Here is a 26,712-nt window from a genome sequence, read left to right as displayed (position 1 = left end):
TTCACAGAAAAGGAGGTAAATCAAATTAATCATTCCTTCGGTTCGGTTTCGATGCTGGCTAGCTAGCTTTCAATTTGATCTGCTCCAGAACCTCGGTACGGTAGGGCGGAGAAGCACCATTATCTTTTACGACTGCACCACCAACGGACCATCCCTTTGACTGGTGTCGTGGTGTGCCAACTACATTCCCCGAATTGATATTAGTTTAGACATGCTTGATCCCGAGGTTCCTTAATCAAGCTGACAGCTGAACCTTCCCTCGTGTCCGTCGAGATTGGAAGATGTGTACATACAGTTGTGTGTATGTGTGTGTATGTGTGGTTGGAGTTTTGTGGTGACGTCCTTTGCAATGAAGATACGAAAGTGCGTTACGTGCGATTGCTCAAGCTTGGAAGGCGCCACCGTCTCCCTTGCATCAACTTGTGGCCATTGTGGACAATTACGATTTCATCCTTTCGCAACCGCACACACCGACAGTCGGCGTTATCAAGATGGAAGCAAATGAATGTTTGTCCAATCTGGAAACGCTGATTCGCATTCGAGCAGAACGATGAGTCTTTAGGAGGTAAAACACAATCCGGGCAAAACTGAGAAACGTCCCTAGAGGAGCTCGTCGCGTGCCAGTAGTTGGTAACTGAGGCTGAGCATTGCTTTGTTGACCATGTTTGTTGAATTAGTACTTCAATAGTTAAATTCACGATAGTTTGACTTTCTAAATGTGTTTTAGAAATTGCGTTTCCTATTGTCGTCATTTTAGGCTCTTTTTTTCAAATATTTTTTGAGACACAGAGGCACCCAACTATAAAATCGTGAAACATTACCAAGCGTTGCAAAACATACAACGGAACTTTGTTTCACCCTTTTACTACACCACCCCAAACAGGGAATGAGTAATTGGATTTACTTTGAAAGCAACAAGCCTTTGCCAGTACCACCATCCGCCGATGTTGGCAATACGAAAGCTGTGTTCCACAACCGGTTAGATTTCGCACTGGCTTACCCACATGCCGAAAGGGATGTAAATTTTCATTTCCTCCTAGCGGTAGCGAGCTTGGAATCGATGACAACGGTCGGAAGGATCGTACAAGTCGGTTGGGAAGTACATCTTCCCACCGTTGCCTTCACTTCGAGCAGGGGGCAAGAGTCAGTAGAACGCGATTCGGAAAAAGGTATTTGTAAAATTACAAATGTTACAACCGCCGCCCGTACCTCCTCCATTATGGGATTGTTCATCCGTTGGGTCGCCTTGCTCTTCCACGCTACATGCAACATTTATTAACCGCAAGATTTTATGCGTAATTTATCGTACAGCCAGTTTCCCGGCAAACAAATATCTACCACGGCGAGGGAGGAGAAGGTGTGGGTGGGCGAGGAGAATGAAAAGCGTGATAAGCGCTAGATAAAAGTCGGTACGTGCGCCCGTGGTACACTGACGCACATGCAGGAGTTTGTCTTTGCGCGTCGGGCGCATATCAATGTTTCGGGAAATCGTGGCCAAACTTGGTGGTGAAAACTCGATTCCTAGCCGTCGGCTAGTGGCGTGAATCGCGCTCTTCCCACCTCACCAAAACCCTTGATTTGTGTTCGACTTGTGTTAGTTTCAGTACCCAGGGGAAGAGAGTGTTCTAAACGAGCCAAGACATGTGTTGTTTTGTGTGTACGGTTAAGTTTGCTCGGTTCTTCGGTTTGTACGCGGAAGATTGTGTTCGTGACTTTTCGGACTGCAGTACACCGTTTCACCTAGCTCCCTCGCTTCTACTGCCTGCTTCTACCTGACCGAGTGAGCGCCGAACTTTCCCACCTCAGTCTTGCAGCGTGCCAGCCAAAGACAAAGTTCTGCGTCCGAAGAATCATCGACTTTTGGAAGCCGACTTCAAACTGCCGCACCGTACGGCAATGGGTAAAACGGATTTCATGCGAAGAAACGCTCTAGCCCAAGACGCTTAATGGAGCCACCGCTCAAACAAACGCGAGGGATCAACTTTCGGGCTAAAAGCATGCGTTATTCCGTCCGTCACGGAGTGGGCCCACGACTCCTGGCCCGCTCTCCTGTACACTGAGGAGGTCACGGATCGCTTCCGCGTCTTGAGCAAAACCGCTCCGACCGATGTGTGTTTGGTCAAAGTTTTTCCCTAGCCATACGGAAACGTGATTTTGGTTTCATCGGGCGTCGGGCATCGGGAAAAGGGTAAAAGTTGGACAAAGTCTTTCCGCTACTTATCATAACATTAACCGGTAGTGATGGTAACAGTTTGGTTTGGGCGCACTGAGTCGAACAATGATTGCGTATTGTAAGCATTCATAATATTTTAATCCATTAAAGTGTAATTACTTTATGTGAAAAGAAGCAAAAAAGTTGTGGAGGTGTGGAACTCGATGTCCGATTGTAGCGAATTTGAAGCTCTTAAAGCAACCAGAAAATCCAACAGCTGATCAATCTGTCTCCAGGTGTCCAGCCAGCTTAAAGTGGCGTACACTAGGAGGAAGAAACAGTCCGAAACAGCCACAAACAATCATCTGGACATTATCTTCATGGGCGATGGTTTGGCTGCAGAAGTTTTAGTGAATGCCAGCGCCACGTGGAAGATATATTTCCGACCATCCAGAGCGTGTGTGTGTGTGTGACCATAACGGGGTGTGGTGAAAAGTGACAGAGAAAACCTGAGACGATACGCGGTACATCCATCGTTCTTTTCCCGCATGGTGCTGTGCACAGTGAGCATGTTTTATGTGCCTTTCCTGTTCGGTTCAGTAATACGTCCATTATGGGAACGAACAAAAGTGCAGCAAATCCAAGTAATGTACGCCGGGCTGGGCTGGGCTGGAAAACTTTCCCGCAAGGGACACGCTGAAAGTCCGTGTTTCTGGCTGCTGGTTTCAATTTACTCTCCATTCTACCGACGACCGCCAAACAAACTCGAACGATCGGATGGAAGGAAAAAGGAAAAGATGTAGAAGGATCGGAGAGGGAGCGGGAAGGTATAGACAAGCATAAAATCCCGAAGACAAACGTGACAAGCGGACAAGTGAGGTGAGACATGGCACGGCACGGCACGGATGGTCTTTACTTACCGCAGCTCTCGATCGGTTACTGCCACGAAAATCGATTGCCATTTGTCCAGTTCGTCGGAGCTTTCCGAGCTGGAGCGTCCGTTCTGGGGAGAAGAAAATGAAAACGGAAAATGAAGCAAAAAAAGGGGTATGTATTAAAAAAACAGTGAGAAAAACGAGCACATAAGAAAAGGGCCAAACGAAATGAAAACTTTGCTCGAAACGACGATGGTCGAATAAAGGCAGAGATAAAAGTTGATGAGTTTCCATGCTCCACACACACCCTTTCCGTTGGGGTGCTCCTCCTCTTCTAAGCCATCCTAGAATACGGGACCAAGCATTGCAAGGGGGAAAAAGTTCCACACCCAATCCGATTCGTTTGTTGATTGGTGTACACAATTGTGGTTAAAGGTACTGGTTGTTTTCTCTCCTTTTTAGCCGAAGCCATTTTCGTTTTCATACTTGCACCCGGGAGGGCTCGATTTTCCGTGCAGTAAACCTGAACCCTCAGCCCCGCAATCGAAGTCGAAGTGCAAATGGTGCACATTCCGAGCTGATTGCAACGGACATCACAGTCAATGGAGCCGATAATGAACGACAGCTCGATTGAAATGTAGCAAGGGATAAGTTTTAGGGCAAGGAATTCTTAAGGTATTTTAGGTGTGGTCGATGTGTTGTGGTTATGCTTGAAATGTTGGAGAATTAATGACAGCTCACAAACAAATAGAAGAAAAAAACATCGAATTCCATGACCCATTTTGATGATAAACAGGGTGCTTGATAAAGTGCCGAAAAATTGATGCTCAATTAGAGAGTGTCCCACATACGTAAACACTATCAGCATGCCCAACACCTCTCAACGGTTCCGCCGAAAAGCAAACCATTTAATTAGGGAACTTTTTGCGTTTGCACATCATGCAAAGCAAAGCAAAAAAAAAACACACAATAATACGCTACACTTCCGGTACCGTGCAACGGGTGTCCAATTAAAACAGGGCAGCATAATTAAACTTTCCAGCAGAAGCTGTAGCGCGTGTCTGTACATGTGCGCTGTCTGTCCGAAATGCTTCTGCTGCCCCGATGCGGTTTGAGGGTTTTGGAAACCTTCGCCGGCGAGAGCAGCCGTTGCGGTGTTGGGTTGTTGGGTGGGGCGAAATAATGCGCTCTCCGCGGATCTGTACGAAACAAACACAAGTCCACCAATGTGAACAAAACATCTTCGACGGCTCTCCAACCCAATAACGGCGCTGTGTGTGCAGCCGAGTGTTGTGCAACGCACGGCCAGCTGCTGTACTGATAGCCTATCCACCAGGCGCACCAAAGCAGCGAGTGCCTGTGAGTTGGGGCCAGTTTCCGCTGTGCTCCTGTGTGTGTGTGTGTGTGTGTACTCACCTGCTCACCACCGCTCCGCCGACTCAGCCAGCCGATGTGCTTCAGCTCGCCGATGATCGATACCAGGGCCCGGTTGGCGTCCAGCAGCGCCTTCTGAGTGCTCTTGCCGATGGCGGAGTGCAGCGCGTTGAACCATGTGGTCGCTTCCTGTGGATCCATCGCTCGCAAGATGCACGAATGGATGCCATCCGGTGAGTGGAGCTCTATGCAGCGGTTTTCTGCAAAAAGAGGGAAAGCAGAAAAGCACGACGTGGTGTGAGAAAACTGGTAGATGTGGGGAGCCAATCGGAGCTGCGGCATCTTCGCCAGTTGTGTGATGCGCTTGCGGGATTTTGCACCATCTCCCGGCTTGTCCCAGCAGTTGGTGCGGTGCAATTGGCCGCAAAGATATTGTGGAGTGATGTGAAAAGAATTAATTTTTCGCAAGATTAAAGCACGTCAACAACAGTTCCAGGAACGGTTACTTACGAGTCTCGGGCAACATTATGGCAGGATTTATGTAAACAGTGAATAGAGCACTCACCTGCCACTAAGCCGTGTTGAAGCTTCCGTGGCTCAAGGAGCGCAAATGATTCGATTATTTTGCAGAATTACTCGCTCTTAGAAATGGTTTAATCGTTGATGCTCTTTTCCCCAGAAAGCTGGATATAGCTGAGACTGCTACTACATGGAATGTGTGTGCTGCAGTGCTTTTCCGGAGCGGCTGGCTGTGTTAATGAATACGTTGTTTTCCAAGAGCGGTACTTACGGGGAAAATTTGTATCCCAGCTCTGGTAACGCGAACTAGTCCCGCGTTGAGAAAAAATAATTTCCAACCCAAGCGCCTCCATTCCGCTCCGGGTGGCAGTGAAGGTGTCAGTTTGACTTCATTATGGTGCAAGATCAAATTAAATTGTCATGAAAGTAAAATGAAACGCGCTCTAATTAGAGGACGGATAATGAAATTACCATCTCCGGGGGCGAGCGGCTATGCTCGATCTTTCATGGTAAATATCTCCGGAACGGAATTCAATCCCCACCGCCCGTCGCTGTTCTTTCACATGTATACACGTGCTAGAGCAGACACAGTTGCTCAAGGTGACCGTCCGGTTAAATGAACCATTTCGATCCCAAGCATTGTGTGTGTGTCCCTGAAGTGTCGAGGTGAATGCACATTATATTAGCATGCATGCTGGCGTTGCCTCGGTGGAATGTAATTAACCTTATCCACGGGAAGAAAGCGACGAGTCAGAGAGCAAACAGTAGTGACCGTGAGATGAGTAGGGAGGGATTCAAATCGCGTCGGAACTAGGAATGGGAAACAACTACATTTGAACGAGGGAGAGCATGTTCAATTGTGCCACGATGACACTATGTAATGGAACGCCTATCAACTGCCGTGAAATTGTCGTGTTTGTGCGAGGAAGTAGATAATGAGACTGTTTGTAGATATAAAATAAAAACAATATGTTAGAAAAGCGTCAACAACATTCCTGCTTATCTAATAACCTATCAATTTTCATGTGTTATCCCAGGCCAAATCTGACCTCATTCTCTTCTAACCTCGACCAATGGTTCGATAATTTGTGTCCCCAAAAATTTGAAACCACTTTCACCAGGTCACCGATCCAGCTCCACTCCTTTTGTGCCAATAAATCGTGTCCCGTGTTTTTTTCCCCAGCCACGCCAACCTAGACGACCGTTTAAGATAAGAAAATTTGTTGTCCTTCGCACGCAAAATCCTTTCACCTCGGGTGAGGGCACACATTTCCTCGGAAATGGTGGTGGAAGAGAGCGCAGAGGCTTTTGGGAAGCAAAATTCGATTTGCAATAAATTTAACCACGATTTTAGCGTCACGAACGGTTACGAACGCAACACACACGTATACACATTCGTTTAGGCGGTTGGTACTCCGATGTTGTTCCGGGAGTATGGCGTGCCAGTAGCAGCAAAAGGGCAGATAAAATCTCAACATCGTGTTATTTATGCGTTCGCTCTTGGGGCACCACGGTTTGATTGGCAGCTGGGCACGGGGGAAGAGAAGAAGGTGGTGTATGTGTGTTTTTCATGAGAGTGTTTCGGTTTTTTTGTTTGACTTTGTTTGTTTTAAATACCTTTGCTTCGTTTATACCTCTAGAACGAGCAAACTTTTTTTTTAAACTCTATATGCTCACGATTCGTGTTGGAGCTTTCCTACCTCCTCCACTCTTTTCTAAAGCAACATCCTGTACGCGTGTTATCGAGGTGTTGACGTAAATGGTTCATAATATCGGATGTTTTACCGTGCACATCCTTGACGTTCAATTCGTGCTAAAGTACGGCGTTTTATGGGCGAACTTGGTGTGCTTGAATGTGCAATACGGCGAAGAAATTTTGCTCGCAGGAAGGGCTGTTGGATTGCAGCATAAATTTACACCCAGAACAACAGTTCCAATAATCGAGATATCATGCACACATGGGGTTGGAAATATTGTTGTTGTTGCAAGGGGTTTTGCCATTGTGCCCCATGCAGTTGGGATGATTGTTTAGAGATTTTCCAATTTCTTTCGTGTTGTTTTTTCGCCCCCACACTGAAAAAGTGTGGCCCGTGACGGTGGCGGTAGTTTACGATCAGCGCGAGGGAAATGGTGAACGTGATGCTTGCATTACGATAAAAGTTTCGATATGATCTTCACTTTCATATGGTCAATTGGGGGAGGGCGGATGCTTTCTTGCAATGGCAGAACTATTGCTGTGTGTTTTATTTTCTGCGCTTCTAAACTTTTCCACTTTTGTTTCATGTAGTCCCGGTGGAGTACACGGGATTCAGTATTGGGTAGCATGAAGCAGTACACATCAGGGCACAGACAATACTGTTATCCTTTTTAGGTATGGAGCTCTGACCCGGTGAACTCTGTAGAATGATTTTTCCACTTTTCTTCCTACAAGTCGAGAAGGCAGCTGACTTACTGATAGCTGCGGATTGTTGCAGAAGAAAAGTATTCCCGATTGAAGTGGGATTTGGTCAAAGTTTGTTGTTGGCAGAAAGCTCACCTCCTCTCATGTGAGTGTAAGTTGATAGGGCTCGCTGGACGGAATCAGAAGTTATCTCTATGCTTTTCTGCTCAAGTGTTGTTTGCTCACTGTGGGAGAGAAAACTACTGAAAGAATTTCCACCCTTTTTTGCAGTGAAATATCCTATCGAACTTTATGATACACTGATACAGATGGACTATGTCTTATGAGGGCCATCTGTCTGGGAACGGTTAGTGGGAGTTCTTTTTTCGCTTGTTTAAACGCAAGAAACAAAAATAATCGATATTTTAAATTAAAAAAGAACAGCAAAAAAAGCAGATTGAAATTATGCTAAAAGCTGATAAAAAGGGAATGTTTATGATTAACACTCTAACCCTCATTAGGCTTGTGCTGCGATTGCACTCTACAGATGATAGTCTTGGAGGTAATTTTCTCTCTTCTCAATTGGACAGAAATACGCTTTCATCCGTTCGCTTCGAACGCAAACAATCGTAAATGGAAGTTATTTTCTGTGAGAAGGTAGCACCCGCGGATGCGAAAGTGTCTAAACCGAAAGAGTGAAGACTTCCGGCCTGAAGTAGCAATGCCAATAGCTGAGTTTACGGAGAGTGTTGTTCATAGTGAAGGAAGACGTTGTGATTCCTGTGGAAAGGCAGAAACCATTGGAATGGTGCCCTGCTTACCTATCGACTCTCGTCTGTCCAATGCGCACTTACTTGTTGTATGTGTTGCGTAAAGTGGAGGCGAAAAGGAAACACCAAAGCTATGCTTCCTCTTTAAACCATCTCACTGCTTTTACAGACAGCCATCAGTTTCATTGCAGGTTGTCCCGAGTTTTTAGGATAAGACGGGGTTCGTTGAAACCATCCCTAATCCCACCAGGAAGCAAATATTGCTCAATCTCCAGAGGGTGATGATAGACAAAGGAAGAAATAAGCTGCCCGTTCGCTTACGGGCAAACGGGGCAGGGAGGGAAACAGCAATGGGGATGATTTTGTATGAAAAATAAAAAAGAAGGAAACCGGAAATTACCCCATCTCATTGCTGCCATCATATTTTTAGCGCTCCCGTGTCAGAAAAACGCACCCGGTCGAGAGTGAAGGTTCCCTTTACCTTTGCATCCTTAGCCGCTTATACCGTGGTGGGAAGGTAAACTGTTCATCGTGCTTCTGTTTGAACGGAAAGAAGGGCGAGCTTCTTTTTTGTTGTTGTTGGTTCTGTTTCGCTCTATCCCTTTCACCTTTTTTAAAAATTGGATCGGCAAGAAATGAAGAAAAACGACCCACGACTAACGGGAGCAATGAAGGGGGGCTGGGAGAAAAAAAAAACAGGGCGAATAAAAAAAGCAGAAGCCTCAGCCACCAATTCCCGGCCAATCCATTTGCTGAGATTTCTAGCCGATTTTCTTCCGATTGCGTTTGTGGCGTATTTCCGGGAATTTTGCCCCCACCCTCCTCGCGGGGCTTGTACGGGTTCGTTTTCTCTTCAGAACAACTAACTGGAAAGGGGTTTTGGTAGGAAGAATGGGACACGGGGGGAAAGGAAGGAGTATGATTGCGGTTGCGTCCTGCTGCCGGCTTGTGGTTTTACGCGGTTCTGCCTGATTATGACAAATGTGTGCCCTGGGATTTGTGCTACAGGTGTGTTAAAGCACGATTTACGGCACCACATAATGGCAATTGCTTGCGAATCGGGGCGAATTTGTAAGTCTTGGCACTGATCGAGTGGGAACGATCGGTAATAGATTGGGATATATTTGAATTATTTAAAGTGTAAATACAAATTAAATTATGTTACTTCCATTGTGTTATGTTTTGTGAACCAGACGCGCGCGCGAGAGAGAGAGAGAGAGAGAGAGAGAGAGAGAGAGAGAGAGGGAGAGAGAGAGAGAGAGAGAGAGAGAGAGAAAGAGAGAGAGAGAGAGCATTGAAAAATGACTGGATAGTGTATGAAATACATTAATCCTTGCAATTATTTCTTGCTAACCGACATTCAATGCATGAGCTGGAGGGATGGGTGCAAAAACTCAAATGAAATATATCAGTTTAATCTTTACGCAAGCCAAAATGGAATGCAATGGAGCAAGCTTAATAGAATGTTCCTGCAATCGATGCAGCAATCTTGAGCATCGTGAAAAGTTTTATCGTCTAAAAAGTTTTTCTCCAAACTTCTTGCTATTGTGCCTCTGAAAAATGAGGAGTCTTTGAACATTGGTCATTCAATTGAAGTATTGTAAGCCATGGCGCGTTAGATTGAAATTGATTAAATTGCTGTATCGTTTATTTTTTTAATTGTCTTGCGATCAATTAAGAGGAATCATGTCCACAAAAAACGCACAGTCTATCCCGTCTGCCCAAGAGTCAAAGTTAACGTTTAATTTTATTCACCGTTTTGGCTAAATACACTTCAATAAAAGGATTGATTAAACGGATTACAAACTTTGAGCGAGCCGGCGAATGTGCGATGTTTGCTCGATACGCAATCGCCGTTCGCAGGCTCGCTTATGAAAAGCATCAACACTGATCAATCGATTGGAAATTGTTTTAATTTTGCTGCAGTCTGTGCAGCACTTTAGCCCGGTGTTGCTTTTGTTGACCTCGTAGCTCAGAATTGGGTTCGATTTCGGGCCCCTACCCTGCGGCTACGTGCTAGGAAAAAGTTAGCTGCAGTCAAGCCACGGTACCAGTGAGGTTCGATTGTACACACATGCACATTGCAGAACCCACAGTTTTCCCCGTGCCGAATCGATCTTGCACACATACATGGGAAGCTGATGTTTGTTGGCTACTGCCGGACACAACATTTTATGCTTATACAGTACTGGTACGCGCTGGTTGCTACTGACCAGCGAGCCATTCGCCGGCCACCGATAACGGCAGCACGGTAGTGGCAGTACTGTACGGCACAGGATGGTTGGGCGAAATTGAAAACTATCAAATGTGCTTCAAAGCTTATTTGACAGCTTAATAGTGTGCGAATGTGGGCATGTGTGTGGCTTGCCGGCTGTTGGATAAATCGAATGCATGGACGCGCATGGTACTTTGTACTACAGCTGCAGTGCATGCGATGGAGGCGTACGGTCGCTCATGCACGAAGCGGAGCACGATAGCGTGCCACGCGTGAAACGTTCAGTAAAATATCACTTGAAACATGGCAGGGGTGGTTACTATTAGACTGGCACCGTTTTGTCGGTAAATGTATTTATGGTTTAGATCCGCGTTCAAGCAAAGCTCTACTGGCTCTGTGAAAGGACAAGTTGATTGCAGGTGTCTTTACTTCGGCTAACTTCCGGTTGCGCTTTACATTTTTATCAGTTTCCCTTCTTCCCCCCTTATTGGAAAACTATGCAAGGTGTGCGGACAGACAAACGCACCAAGCAAGTGACATGAGCAACACTGACGATTACAAAGTTTACTGCACTGACTTAAGAATCTAGCCAACTCCGACTGGCCCGCTTTCGGAATTCACGGACACCACGGTCGGACGAACGGAGGCCAAGAAAGTGTTTCTCCCCTTGCACAGCAAGCAAGTGCATGTAAAGTAGTGATTTATTCAAGATTTTATTATTTGCTTTATTCTCCGCTCGTCCGCTCCCAGTGGGAGGTTGATGGTGAGCATTTTTCTCCCTTTCGTTTTACACTAGTGAAACTTTTTATTTACCTACGAGGAAAAAAATGTAAAGAAACGACCCTTCACCGGAGGTTCATTCTGTTGGGGCAACGTTGGCCGCCTGCCGGTCGGCTGTGTTTGTGTAAGATGCTTTTATTTTGCCTTGCTGTCTGTGATCTTAGATGTAGTTTGTTTTGCGAAAAGCTGTATCTGTGTCCTTGCGCGCTTGGGTGGTTGATGCAGACAGAGGAAGACGAGCACTGTGAATTTTGATTTTCCTTAGGGTGAGGAATAAAATCTTCATCGTCTTGTATGGCATATTGTGCATGATTTCCATGATATGCTGGCAGTCTCATTTTGTTAGTCATATTTCTATTTACTCTGTTCCACCTTATGAGAGTGAGTAGCGGAAGATGTCTGCATAAATCGAGAGTCCGTGGGTTTATAAAATAAATCATGAATTTCGATTAAATCCTATGTAAAGTTTTTCTAAAGCTTAACGTTTACAAATCGTTATTTTACTGAATGAAAATCCAATAATTCTATTGTGCAGTGTACAATCCATATTCGGGCGCTATTTAAACGTTTAGCAGGAGAAATTGAACGCGTGCAAACTGTTTCACAAATCAAACATCCAATCGTGGGGCCGAGAGCATCGTTCGGAGGCTTGATTTCAATTTGATGTACAGTTTATTTTCCATTTTCTATCCATCCAGCCGTACGCTTTTCGCCGGGGCGTATCGAAACCTCCCGAGGGGGTTGCACTGTAACAACAGAACCATTCCATCAGGAAGGAAGCGAGAGATGCTCAACGGGGATAACACACACATAAACACACGGTCTATCGGGCAACAAGATGTGTTTATCGTTTTGTTTTATCTTTCAATCGATCGATTGCTTCGAGGGATCGGTAACGGATTTCGGTCGACACCTCGCCGGTGACCTGGGCCGGGTTTCTGCAGGCCAGGGATCCGGAAAATAAATGGTCCACCCAGGACCGCATGTCAACACCGACCCCGAACGAAGCCAGCTGAGAGATATCTGTAATCATCGAGCCTTCAAGTGCTGGCTGGGATTGGTTTTCTGGAAGCGCTCGAACCTGGCAACCTTTGAAGACATTCTCCATTCGGTCAACGAGTGTCGATTATCGCCAGATTCATTTCAGTTCGTTTAGATGTATGTGTGTGTATGATACTGGTAAAGTTCCCATTTGCCATTTGCCAATCTTGTGCTGTACAAATTTAAAACCTAACTCTTCCTCACCGATCCACATTGCTTGATCGTGCTGTGCAAACAAGATGAAATCCTGCTTATACCCATTCAATTTAAGCTTGCTATCACGATAGTACGCTTGCAGACCCTCGCTACACTCCCGTGCAGCTGCAGCTAGATGAATTTGTGTTTGCAAATATAAAGTTGGTATGTCAACACGACCGTCAAGCTGTTTTCTGTGGCACGTTTGCACGAATGCTGGATATGTGTCATGGGCTTCTGAGACACTGGGACCGTCGTTCCTTCACCATCAGCTGTCATCCATCCCCAACGGATCTGACAGCACCTATCACCGATAAGTACCGAATGTTGGTAGGGAATATTTAGCTAAACCGAATTGAAATAAATTACCGAAGGTATTGAGCCAGATTGAGCAGCTCACAACACACAACGACAGCTACTGAGATAAGTCATCCCATTTGCCCTGCGAGAACGACCAAACATTCGCTTTAGTTTGGATCTTATCGAACCCATTTCAATACATCACTCGGTTGCGCGGAGCACGTACAGATCAGTCGCAGCATGCAAATAGAGAATTGCTAGAGCTCAATCGGTTGATCGATCCAATCGCAATTGCTCGTAAAGCAGCAGCCGTTGTAAGGGAACGTGCTCACAGCTAGAATAGTGGAAACAGGGACTTGGAAATGCTTTTCCCCGATGAAAAAACACAAAAAAAAAACCTGAAGCTCATTTATTCAAAGGGTTGCACTAAAAATCGCTTCACAAGGATTTCTTTGTACAAGTTACTTTCTTACTTATTGCAAATTACCTAAAAGCAGACCACAAGCGTTATTCATCCAGGGGTAAAAAGAGATCCGTCAGACGCAAACTTCTTCCCCGACCTTCTTCCCTACATGTTGTGTGATTTGTATGCAAATAAGCACACACATAGAAGCCAATTCCGAGAGTAAATAAACAAGCGGCAAAGCAAAGAAACTTTATCATCGGAATCGAGCTCGGTAAGATCGGTTCACCAAAAAAAAAACAAGATTGCGACTGAGTGGGAGTTGGATTACTATAGTTTTTTGCGTTTCCTTTTTTCCACGTGGGACTCGAAGCAAATGGGTAGTTTGAAAAATTAGATTCAGCTCTTGGTCAGCGAAAATGTTTGAATCCCGGGCAAGGGATGAAGTGCAAGCACGCCAGACATGTTTGTGAAGCAGAGCAGAAAACGGATGCAGACTTGCTATGTGGTTCAATCGATGCAAAAATCCGCTCGAACTGACTATCCTGCTGACAATGCTGATGTCTTTTACTGGACCATAAAATAACTTGCCCGAAACTTTGTGATCGAATTCGGCTCCCCGTACACGAGTGTGAGTGTGTGTGTGGGTGGCGGGTAGTTACAGTTGATAGAAGGGAGCAGTCACTGGAACCATCACACGGAAACTGCTTCTCACAAGGAGAAATTTCCAAGCACCCTGGGAAAGTTACGGAGAAAGATTCAAAATTGCCTTAGTTTTTTTTTCTTTGCCTCAAAAGAACCGAAGTGTATCATTAAGCAAAATAACAAGCGAAATCGAAATGAAAGGTCTGTTTGGATGGGCGATCATGAACAGACACAAACACACAAGAAAGAGACAGAAGAAAAAGAAGGAGAAAGAAGATGCCTTCAAGGGTAAAATGTGAGTCATCTCGGGCAGGAGCGAGCAAATGTGCTCGAAAATAAAATCCCATACATAATCCTTAAGCTATCGCTGGTCATGATGCTCTGTGCAGCAGTTCGAGAGGAACGCCAGCAGCGATGCAGTTTCATTTCCGACCTTCTGAATGTGTGTGTGTTTGTGGGCCTAGGGGAAAAAGCGGTCGGTGGCATAAAGTGACACTGCATAGCTGCATAATGACTGCAGTTGGTGCAGAAGTGATTGCATTCAGTCGGTGCCGGTATGAAGCTATCTACACACACACACACACACCCACATAAACACACACACATGCACAGACGAATACGGGCGACAGTTGCAAACGTTGACATTTGTGATGAGCAGCTGGGAACTGGCCAGGAAGAATTGCCGTCTTCATACGGACAGTCCTCAATTAGCTGACAAACTTCAGAACCATGCAATATTTATGGGAATGAAACAGAAGTCTTGCAGGCGCATCGCTTCTTGCTTGCCATCGTCTCGGTTGAAAGGTCGGCGGGGAAGGGTGGAGTGGGTCTTGGGATGAAGGGGGTATAAAAAAGCTACTCTCCTCTGTCCTCCGGCAATGTGCATCGGATGGGAGATGCTGCGGTAGTAGTGCTGGATGGTCGATGACTCTATGAACATTGCACAAAATCACTCGCTGGTAAGATAAAGCTGCACTAAAGCTTCGTTCTTTAGTGCCAAGCTGTTGCTCGACCGGAAGAAGGAGGTAATGGTAGTCATTGCGAAGATGGCCATAGTTTCCAGTAGGAAGGAAGGAAGGAAGGAAGCAACACCGAAAGCTGCTGGTGAGGGGGCTGAATCCGACTGCTCACACAAAACGAACGGGGTCAGTTGGGTTTTTTGTTGTTGCTATCTACATTTCGTAGAATTATTGAAACTAAAACTCCCAGCATCTGGAAGACCGAGCCAAACTGTGTCTGCTTTCTGGATGAACAGTCACGGCAGATGCTATTTCGAATCAGGCATCCAGATGCATTGGAATGCCGTAAGTAGCAATAAATATTTATAATGGTTCATTTCAACTAGCGCAAATGTAAACCGCTCTCGGAACTTGTTTCGGACCAACTGGAAGAGGTAAGAGCAGGCAGGGGGAAACCGCCGCACCGGTTGTGAATATTTACTATTACATTCATTTTTTCCGATGAGCTAGAGCTTGTTATAAATAGAGGTAGAAGTTGTGTGTTTTTTTTTTAGCTGATTTTGCAAACTTCTAACCTCGTAACCTTTTTTGCTGCGGTAGGATCAACTGGAATGAAATGTGCTCAATTACAGTATCGCTTCCACTTGCACCTTCCTGCATTGCCACACTTTGCGTAAGCGCTCAAAAACTGTGTATCTCTTGACTTACCGGGATCGTGGTATTTGAGGTTACGGGCCAAATGGGTAAGCTGCAGGGGAATGTAACGCGTATCGGCACGGGGCGGACTGCGCGGGGCAACGCCGGGCGGTGAGGACGCGTTCGGGCCGAGCGGACACAGAAAGGCTCGCTGCAGTTCCCAGCCCACCTCAGAGATGATGCTTGCCTTCCGGAAGTAGGGTGTGACTTCACGCAGAAATTTTACTGAAAAAAGAAAAAAGAGACCATCAGAGCGATGAATGGAGGAGAAAGAATTATGTTAAATGTGTGTGTATTTGGCGGAGAATGGACTCAGAACGCCCCGGGATCGAACGATAAGCTCTCGGTAAATGCTGGGCGATGTAGCGGAAGTGGGATGCTTTATCAACCCTTTTCTTCATCACTGACCATGCTAGCGAGCGGCTCGGCTCTAGGTCGTTGGTTTACGCGGAACGAAAAGCTAGCATACAAGAGCATTCGGGCCAGTAAATTAGAGCAGCAGTTTGTTTTTGCCATAAAAAAAGGATGCTGACTATGACGAAGTCTGCTTACTGTGTGTGTGCTATTAGCAGCGGCTTATGAGAGGCTGGGCGTCGTACGCGTTTCGTGTGTAGCAGTGCGGATGCGGTCAATAGAAGCGGCTGGTGAAGGTACATTTACTGAAGGAGCGTTCATTTTAGCTCGCTGTGGAATTGATGATGATGAGCTTGGTGATGATCGTTAGCATTATTTATTTCGTCCTTGCCACTGTCTTCGCCCGTTTTAAAACAGCTTTCCGCAGCAGAAACGAGCTCGTTTTTAAGAAAAAGCACTCTATTTTTTAACCCACTCTCAAGATCAGCGCCCTCCGTTCCCGGGAATATTACACCGACACGGAGTTAAAAATGTGTGAACGCTAGATTATCACATGAATAAAGCACAGTGACCTTTTGCACTTGCTCTCTTTGCTAAACGCCCCATTCGGCGTACTGTAACGGGAATGGAGGTGCATCATATTCCAACAATGCAGCGCGGACTACACATGCCCTCTGTGCCGTGTACTGTGCTCCCAACATAAATGTTCATGGCACTGTAAAATCGGAGATAAGTGTACCATGCTTTCCTTCCCTTGCTGGCGTTCTTCTATTTAACCATGGTCGCTATGCTGTGTTGCTGAACTCATTTTCGACTGTTTGAAGATTATGTTCCTTTTTTGCGTTGTTGCCTCAAACATGTTAAAGGCTCTTATTTGCTTCGGGTCAGGGATGGTCTCTAACCTGTATCGTGTTTTTGTGTAAGCAGGATTTTCATGTACATTGGAAATTTACACATGAAAGCGGTCTAATCCGTGCGGTGTATAATGTGTAGTGGATAAAAAACGACCAACAAAACTCTACAAAGCAAAACTGAAGCGCAAAAGCTCCAAATTATCGCTGTACTCGTTAGGGCTCAAATTGAGGGAGGATGAAGAGCAAGGGACTTTTGAAGAGTCACCGTCCTCATCCCGGTGGGTGTTATCCTTCAACGTCTCTACCGTCACGCAGAGGAGTATCCGTTTACTTCATTTTTTGAAGTTCTTTTTTCCGCCGCGCAATCCAACTTACATTAATGAGAGCTTTTTGCACCCTAATAGCTGTCTTTGAGAAGAAAAAAAGGCACACGTTGTGTGTAGGGAAGGAAAACACTTTTGTGCACCACTCTGGGATGGGCAAAGTTTGTACAAAGGTAAAGTTTTCACTTTTACTTTTTACGCTCCTCTCGCTGTTCCAAATGTATGGACATGGAGAGGAAAAGTTAAATTAAACGTGTGCTAGATCGAGGGCGAGCTGCATGACTAATGATGTGTGTAACTCGTTAAAAAACTCTCAAACATCGTGTATACTGAGAAGGTGAGGTACGTTTCATTAAAATGGTGTTTTGGACCGGTTTTTTGGTTGGTACAAGTAGGCCATTAGAACAAGAAAAGGTAATGTATTCTACTGAAAATATTACTAAAATTACTACATAGCTATGCTCACGGGACCCATTGTTTCAATTTATATTTTGAAACCAAACAAATCAATAAACAGCAAATAAATAAACATCGATCATGCCGTCAAACAGCTGGCAGCTCGTTCTATCCATCCATTAAACGTTTTGAAGCAGTATTGAGCTTTTATTTACCATACCCTGATGTTGTTGAATGCTTTGTTAAATAGCAACGCACTTTATCATTTTGTCTGCAGTCCCGCATAACACTGGTACCTGCTCTCCATGGGGAGTCTTCCGTTCTTGCGGGTTAAACTGTCCAAACACACCAAACAACAAGCGTTTATACCAATCATTTAGTGCAAACATAGCCATGAAATACATCTTCCATTCAATGGCAGGGCAGCTTACGGGTGCTTATCTATGCCGACGTGAAATAAATGAACTTCTCACTACAGATCATGTTGCAGAATTTATGTGCCCGGCAATTAGAGCGATGGCAGGAAAAACGGTGAGGTGTGCTAGGAGTGGTGTCACTGGTGGACCAGCCCAGGTCCAGGGCAGAAAGTTTGCAGTTATTTAATGCCTTTACATGAGGTCATTTTCATTTGCATGTTGCTTCTGTGCGGTGATGGCACAGGAAAGCAACATGCACTTGTGCTTGTGGGAATGCAGCTTCGTCGACGAAGAAAAAGAGGGAAAGCATCTAGAGAATCGTTAGAAGTGCAAATGCTATGCATGGCTCTGGTGTGCGTCGGCACGGTACGGTCCTAGCCTCGGTACGGATCGAACACAGCTGAGTCAGTTTTCAATTACACCACAATATTATTAGAATCGGTTGTAAGTGAGCAGTGTATGGTTTCTATTTTCTAATCCGTGAATCGATTCATTTCGTCTGATCTGGTGCGGTGAGTGTGCCCGACGGCATGCCAACGGAGAACTTTGAGTTATTGCATCGAGGGTTGCGGTGCGATACTGCGGCACTGTTTTGCACTCGTTTGAATACTGCAGAAGAGCGTAATGTGGTGACCATGGCATCGGTTGTGCTATTGTTTTCCGGACAGATATTTGTCATTAAACGAGCACATTAAAACCGGAATACTGGTCGAAGAGAGCGGTATACGAAACCAGGGAGGATTTACTGGCAACTTCTGGAGCAAGTTTCATGTTACAACTTGATCCTGCTTGAGAAGCTACAGTAGCATCGTTCAACAAGGTAGTCTGAGTTTTTTTTTTTATGTAACCTTCGCAGAAACTCGAGAAAACCTCTTGAAAATAGCATCGCTCCAGAGAGGAGAATACTTTACCTTTCAACGCAACTCTGAAGCTGAGCTTCTGCTTGTACTGTAAAATCTATTTGCTAGCAAGGCTTAAGCTCTAGACCTCTAGAGTGTTTGTCACAGGAGTATTGTTCGGTGTTCTGTTGCTATTCTAGTGTTTTGCATTGAACGCAAGTAAATCCGATTCTCGGACGGAAAATGTTGAACATCCTTCAACAGAGAGACAGATGAAAAGATTACGCAGAACATTGGAGCAAGGTATGGCTATTCTTAATATAAGACTCTTCGCTTTTTGCGTCTATGGCTACTGAATGATGGATTGATCTGTTCTTAACATTCACCAAGTACGGTATGGATAGAAACAACCAATGGTTTGTCGGAAAAGCCTTAAGTGACTTAGGAGACCATTTGACAGCAAAATATTAGAGTGTATTTAAAAATAATATTCTGATAACAACACGTTAAACACGAGTGGCTTACTTGAAATCGAACTTAAAGGAAAACTTATTTGCTCAAAATTATTGGTGAATCATGTTGAAAGCAATTGCAATTTTTAGTTACAACATTTTCCGGTGCATTTTATTGCATTGCTGTGAAGATTTATTTCGAAAACTCTACCACTGCTGTTTATCGTCAGTGCCGGTGTGCTCCCGTTCCTCAACTACACACTCTGTTGCAAGGGCCTAAGAAAACACTTGATATGTATGTGTTCATCGAAATGGCCAAGCTAAGAGTAGCAGTTCTATCAGACCAAACAACCAACCTCCCTTCTGTGGTTGAATAACACCCACCGTTTGCAAATGTGGTTGTATATTGCAAGTAACGTATTTCCGCAAAGATCGCAAGGCTACTACACCAATTTGGTTTTGCAAAACTTCGCCTCAAAACATTAGTAGCGTGAATGGGAGGTACGCTCGTTGCACCTGGTAGAATAACAAGAACTGGAAGGCAAATAGCACGGAAGCAATTTTAAGACGACCTACACCTACTTGGTATTTCTCGTGATCCTCGAAAAAGCTCCCCATTCCACCATCTGTATGGGAAATTGTTTAGTGCTGTAATAATGGCGAGCCACATTAACGTTTGCCAACGTGCCCACAAGGCAGTACGGGCGTGGGAAGCAGTACCCTACCAACATCGTTCGCATCGTTTCCTTTCTACAGGCATTTGCAGGTGCTGGTGGTTTTGTTGTTGAGTGCATTCCGGAGCATTTCTAACATGCATGGGTAGTTTAATAATGGGTTTTTGGCTGATTCTAAAATAGATGTAATAACTATTTCCTCATATTATGAGAACGATGTAAATATGAGTATAGCTATGTCGTAATTCCAAAAAGAGAGTCATTTCAGTTAGGACAGTGTGGTGGGCAAAGGGAAATGCTCTTTGATCAAATATGCATTTACATCTTTCTCAGTGGCGGATCAAGGGTATCGGGGGCCCTAGGCGGAACGACGAGTTGAGGCCCTCTGTAAATGGTACTGTAGCGGCACTAAACTTGCTGTTGGGAGATTGAACAGTAAACTTGAAATGCCGTCGGGGCCCCCTTCGATCATCAGTCGCAAACTCTAAAATTTTTGCTGACGGGGGGGGGGTGCAAATGATTCGCCAGCCTCGGGGCCCCATCGGCCATCCTTCCGGGGGCCCTTGTCGCTAGTACTCTGTCCATACGGCATACTATAGAATGGCGATCTACGGGGCCCCTAAATCGGCGGGGCCCCAGGCGACCGCCTAGTCCGCCTACCGTTAGATCCGCCGCTGATCTTTCTGGGAAGATGGCACTATTTTGTAGGTAGATTCATGCTCGTCTACGGTGTTCTTTTTAAAGGGAGCTAATTTCTTTTGGATTTTTTCTTAAAAGGTCTTCATTCTTCTAACATCTTGGTTGTATTTTTAGTTGTTTCAAACTCTTAAGAAAGTATTCTCGGCCCATATTTTTATCTACAGTCCTTTCACAGCACTTATAGCACCCTTTTAACAAAAGCTCTCTGAAACAATGCCCTAATACGCTCAGGTTTGGTTGGTCGCTTTTGTGTGGTTCCCAGATAAAGCATACAAATTTTATTTTCCCCTTTGGCTAGAAAAAAAAATCAACAACCTTCCACCCCCCCCCCCCCCCCCCCCCCCAAAAGGGTCACACTAGTCCGATAAGATGACCCCGGAAAGTGACACAACAAGTTGCTTGTTTACGCCGACTTTTAAGCGCAACACTAGCGCGTCTCGTATGATGGCTTCTTTTCAGAGAACAAAAGGAAGAAAACACCCAAGTAACAGGAGGACGCTAAAGAAAGCGAGGGAGAAAAAATGCCCAATTATTTCCCAAACCCTTAATAGAGAAAAGCCGGGCACGCTTGAAGGACACGATTCAACGCCGCCGGTGGAAAAATTCAGGGCCAAGACAGGGGGCGAAAGGAGCGAAGGACACTGCGCAACACGCAGGAGAAAAGCTTTGGTTCGCTTCACTGCGGTTGCTTGCCGTAGTAGGCAGCTTTTCTTTCTTGCTCCCTTTCACTTTCTCTTTCTCTCACGCTCACTCCTCTCGATCTGCACTTTGCCATGTTGTCACCCAAGAATGGTCATCTCCTTCCTCCCATAAGAGTAATGGCCACCCGAAGTGTTCCGGAATTCGGTTACACAAAAGCGAAACACTGAGTGGGAGGTCGCTGAGGGGCGATGAAAAACAAAGGAAAAACGACACTGACAAATTAATACAGAAACAACACAGACAAACGGAGCAGCGGGCGATGGGCAGTTTTTGGGCGATGCCGGTACGATTTCACCACGGCGTGTGTTCTCTGCCTTTCAAAGATATCCTCTTTGCTGGTGCCCGTATACCGCGTAATTCAAGGAAAGCTCGAGTAGGGCATAGAATCGGAGTGGGCATAGAAAAGAGAGAAGCTGTCCCATCCCGATCCAATCCAATTGCTTGAGGGAAAGCGTTCACTTTTTTTCTTTCTTTCTTCATTCGTTTTCACGCTTTCCTTACGCCAGCACAAGGGCACGCTCGCTCATTAGATAAAAAAAGGAAGATAGCATTTTAGTGTTGCTGCTTTCGCATCTTTCTGTGCACATTCGGGCAGTGGCTCGTTACCGAGGTGGATACCGAACCGCTGCCCGATTGAAAGATAACGCGTCGCCACCGTGAACAAAGGTTAATAGAAACGGCTTTTCTTTCGGCACGGTTCAGATCTGGGCGGTCGGGCGGGCTAGAAATTGTTTTTACCACCGTTGGGCTATTTGAAAACAGTTGTCCCAATGCTCCCGACTTCGGTACGGTCCTTTTGACCCGAGTGGCACCTTTCATGTTTCTTCACTCGGAGGCTCGCTTGTGCGGACGACATGAAGCAGAGCCGAAAGGGTTTTTTTTCGCTTTGCTCGAGGTATTAGAAATGGAAATATTGTCCCTTTTGGTTGCACGCCTGCAAGCATTCACATTCAGCAATATGGCACGGAGGGTATTTGTGTGCTAGTATTATGTTCCAATATCTTACTTAACTTTCCATTTGTTGCTTGGTTCGACTAAGGGATTGCTGAAGAGGGAGTGGAAGCAAGAAATTCCAAAAGATGGGTTCTTTAAATTGATAAGTAACGTCGATGCCATGCTGGACCAAATATATAATAAACTATTGAAAAGCTGCATTTTTAAAACTAATTGAATATATTTAAACGGAAAAGCATAACTTGCCCCCATGAAAATGTATTATTTACGAATAAATCTCCCCAAACAAAAGCAACAAAAAGGGCATCGATTGACATCGACCGGATCGCAAAAGGAACACACCAAAGCATAATAGTACAAAAAAGCAGCAGAGCTTGCTCCCTATGAGTGTGTGTGGGTGTGTGTGTTTTTTTGCACTTCTGCAACACTCAGACGGGTGCTCCGGTGTCGGAACGGCATGCTTCCGGTAGATCGAATTTAATCCATCACTGTCGGCCCCGACCGAGCGCTCCATTATGCCGGCACTCGATTCCACTCAATCGATGCTTCACTCTGATGCGTGCGGTTGTGATGCTTCAGCGGTACGTGAACAATCATCATTGTTTCCAGTTCTGTAGTGGAGGCAGCCAATAGTAGTAGTGGTAGTAGCAACATCCTTCAGAGAGCAGATGTGAGGTGAAGTAGGGGTGGGGGAATTTTTAAAATATTTTTCACGCCACGCCGGAGATGCGTGCTGCAGGAAAATAAAAATCGCGCGCTTCATCCCTCTACCAGTAGTGCCAGGGACCTTCCTGCTGGGAATTGAACTCACTTTGCAGTTGCAGGAGGTGGATGTGTATGATGTTTTTGTTTTTATGTGTGCTGCTCATACCGCAGCAGTAAGTGATGTTGGCTGACGGCTGTTGAGCGGAAAAGACAGCGGCATCACGATCGGTGCCACGAACTCCTGGGCTTGCGCTTCGGGTATCATTAATTAAACCGTGTTTCTATTTTGTTGTCGCAACAAAAAACTGCAAACTGAGTACAGCGAGCGATAAAAACGGAGAAAGCCCATGTGAGTGTGTGTGTGTGGTGCGTGCTCCTGGAGCTTTTGTGACAAAACAGTGCCATAAATGGATGCTTGTGCATTAATTTGCATTAATCTGCTCAATTGTCGTTGTCGTCACCATCGAAGGTTTTCGTAAATAAAACCGCGTTGCGTTTCTGTTTGTTGTTACTATCACTGTTGCTGCTGCAGCACAACAAATGGCTTTAAATTGGATCACTTCAGAGTCTTAAAATGTGATGGTGATGAAAGTGAATGACGAAAACGTAAAATGTCCGTCGCTTGGTAGAAGCTTTAGCGTCAACGCGAGAGAGATTTGTAAATTTAAATTATGTGTTTTTGCATGGAAGTGTTAGATTTAACTGTATTTAAGGCGATTTATTTTACAGACTTGGAGAGTTGTTGAAATTATACGACAAACATATGCAGAAGAAGATTAAAAAAATATCATTCACAACACGCGCAGTATACAGTTACATGATAGAATTTTCTTGAAAATGACTAATACCTGCAAATGGACCCAAAAAGCCACAAAGTGAATAATTGCGGTTCATGGAGAATTAGATGCGTACTGGTCCTTTTCCCAGCTTCACTAGCGAAAAAAGAAGGAAATTCCCTTCTTGTCTTGCAGCAAAAAAGTACTAGGTATGTGTGTGTGTGGGTAAAATATGCAAATAATTTAACCTGTGCTACATCAAACCAAGCAATTGACCCCCATCGCAACAGCTCTGAGCTCGGAGATAAAGGAGGGCTTTTTTCTAACTCGATCCAGAACAAACAACCGAAGCAAGTATTTCCCTCCGGAGAGCCTCAGTCTTACATGGTGGTGTCGGTCAGTTCGGCAGACTAGAGCTACACAAAAAGGCTTTCCAACTTGAGCCGACACGGTGATTGTGAGTGCGATATGTATCGCCACTGGCCGGAAGGTGTGAGTTCGGTCCTTAAAGCGGGCCCACACGGTTGCTCCAAGATAACTACGAAGACCACGAAACATCTCAACCATGCCATTGCCGTAGACCGGATGAAGGCGAATGGCAAAAAGGTTCATCAATTATCTTGCAGGATCATTCTTATGGAGCTCGCAAAGCCTGTGCGTCTTAGCGAAATTTCTGCAAGGATGGAACGACATGGAGAGTGTAGATTGCTGGGATATCATATTTAAGACACTGCCGGACAGAGCCGATCCTTTTACCGGCCCGTAGGGTTCGACGTAAATCATGCGCTGATTGCAGTAAATGTAAACAAGGCGCACAAGAAACAACAAAAAGCTCGTGTTTGGACCAGTCTCGTAAGCAGGCAATCAGTCAATGAAAAACACTTTGCGGGTAAAATATGTACAACAGCTCACTTGTAGTTAGACGAGTAGCTGAATCGGAAACCTCCACTGGTTTCACCATCAGCCTTCCCGCGCGTGCACGACATCAATGCCATCCAGCAGCTGTCACAGAAGCTATATCCTCCGAGCTTGGGCAACTCATAGCGGGGATAAACAGTGCTGCAAATCGTGCAAGTACTCGACTGAATGGGGAGGAATATTCATCATCGTGATTTATCCCATGTATGTCTCAAGAGATCAGCGTCGTCTTCGTCTTGGTCGTCGTCGACGTCATTTCTTACCCAAGGTGTGCGTCTCGAAATGAAATAAAACGCTCCATTGCCTAACGGGGTGGAGAGGAGTCCGTGTAGTCCGTTGTACCGACCCACTCCCCAAGCGTGGCCTGTTGTAGATGCGTGATTTCCCCATGGTACGACCGCCCTAAACGACGACAACCATTCCACATGCGGGAGGGGGATGGATTTGGCGTCATTTTGCGCTTCTGCCCTGAGAATCATTGCCCGACCGTACGTTTCTGGAAAAGTAGGTATCCTCACCATACACGCGCCCCACTTTTCTTCTTGCTTTGGCTTTGGTGGTGATACGGTGAATCGTTTATGCTTTCGCTACGTGTCGGCGATACCTGTCCGTGACACGGAAGTGACTGTCCCTGTCACTACGATAGAACGAGCCGAGCCAGGCTGACGATGAAAGAATGGTCTATAAAGAGCGGGGCAAGCCAGGAAAGAATAGAACCTACCGCGAACGCGCTGTGAGCCACACGAGAAAGGTGGTCTCGCTCGCCATACCTTGCACAGTGTCCCAAATTAGAGACGACTCTTGCGAATTTCCGCAGCTCGTCCTCTCCCCAGCGCCAAACACGCTCACACAAACACGTACTCTTGCTGCGAGGTGCTTTAACCTATTGGAGCACTGAAAGTGACAGCTTCCAAGCTCGGAAAGCTTGACTTTTGCAAGCGATAGAAGCTTCTTTTACACGCTGCTGAAAGGAGACTCCACTTGATAGCGTTCAACAGAATCTGCCCACTCATCCTCAAGACAATTGAAACCGTCAAGGAACACGAGCTGGGCAGAACGGAACGAGCGCTCTTATAGGTGTGGAAATGATGCTCGGAGGAGTGGACGATCCGGCCAACCGTTTCACAATAGAGGTGGGAGAAGAATGTGAAAAAAAGATTGCGAGTACGAGACAGGTACGACGAAGCCGGCGTTGCCATTTGATACACTCTATTTGGGGCGGAATCTGCATGATGATATATGTGCGAATTGCCCTGAACTTCACTCACCGAGGGCGGACTGGTATGCGGCCTTCTCTCGCCAGACCCGCGCACCGAGCTGCCGAATAGTTCCACGCCAAAGGGGAGACAAAAGAGGATCCAATAAAAACCCTCCTCGGTGTGTGCGTGGCATGGCTGTACCACTCTCGCCGACTTTTTGGAAGAAGTTGTAAGAGGATCTACATGAAGTTGCCGAGCTTGGTTGGGTGCAAACTTTCAGCACCCACCAACAATGGAATGGTGGCAAAAGGCGCCTGCAGGGTCTTCTTCTCCGATTCTGATCCTAGCCACAATAGCCTGTGATGGGATGGAACTCTAGATCATAAATTAAATCACACTCGTCGTGCGTTGGTCCCTTCCCTTGCATTCCGGTTTTGCTAGAACAAAGCCCGCTCTACCGTACATTGGTTGATTTTGGCAGAAGGACTGTGGGTTTCGAATGTGTGATTTGTCTCAGGTGGCTTTTACTGCGGTGGTTGCATTGTCGTGGAATTTGCAAAACCTGTCACGGCATAAGAACCACTTGCTGGGTAGCTTAATTATTCTTCTAATACCAGCAGGCGTCGGCGACAGGGGCCAAGCAGTAATGATTTATGTGAACCCTTTAGCTGTAGGTATTAGGCAATGTAATATGTTCTACAGATTTTAAATCTTCATTACTTGCTGCTAGGAGCGAGACGAATGCAAACATGTAGCTATAAAAAGGTTGTTATTTCCCTAACAAAAAACCGACAGTACTGTTTCACGAATACTGGTATCAGGGAAATCGTTTAAAAAGGTTTCCTTCAGATGCATTATAAATTACATAGCACATTGCTTCAGGGGATAGTATGGTATTTTTCCAGCTCTTCCTTTATTGGTTTTCATTTGCAGTAAATGAGCTGTAGCCCTTTAGTAAAAGAAGAATTTATGCTTTATTTCACATCGTGTTTATGAATGAACAGGAAAAGGTACTTTTCTGCAGTAGTATTATTGCAGAGTAGCTATATAATATAGTAATAGGATGAAAAAAAGACTGGCCCCCGTGTGCTTCTTTTCAGTAGAAAAGGATGGTAAAGAAATGATTCTTTTCAACCTTTTCAGCAGG

The 26,712-nt window shown here is 45.5% G+C and overlaps 2 protein-coding genes across 6 annotated transcripts in view; one reads left to right on the top strand and one right to left on the bottom strand.

Moving 5' to 3' along the window:
• Positions 1-26,712, top strand: part of LOC3291563 (transcription factor mef2A) — a 114,666-nt gene that overhangs the window by 13,818 nt on the left and 74,136 nt on the right. The window lies entirely within an intron of this gene.
• The window catches only part of LOC1280355 (beta-1-syntrophin), a 100,000-nt gene that overhangs the window by 9,722 nt on the left and 63,566 nt on the right, over positions 1-26,712 (bottom strand). For all 4 annotated transcript variants that reach the window (XM_061659321.1, XM_061659320.1, XM_061659318.1 and 1 more), the window contains exons 6-8: positions 15,317-15,529; positions 4,444-4,661; positions 3,073-3,155 (exon numbers count right to left, since the gene is read on the bottom strand). In XM_061659321.1, coding sequence (XP_061515305.1) covers positions 3,073-3,155; positions 4,444-4,661; positions 15,317-15,529 — 514 coding nt within the window. The remainder of the gene's footprint in view (positions 1-3,072; positions 3,156-4,443; positions 4,662-15,316; positions 15,530-26,712) is intronic.

The sequence above is a fragment of the Anopheles gambiae genome, chromosome 3, assembly GCF_943734735.2.
Source record: "Anopheles gambiae chromosome 3, idAnoGambNW_F1_1, whole genome shotgun sequence".
In the NCBI taxonomy this organism is placed as follows: Eukaryota; Metazoa; Arthropoda; class Insecta; order Diptera; family Culicidae; genus Anopheles; species Anopheles gambiae.
Note: the sequence above shows the minus strand (reverse complement) of the source record. Positions and strands in the feature narration are given on the sequence as shown.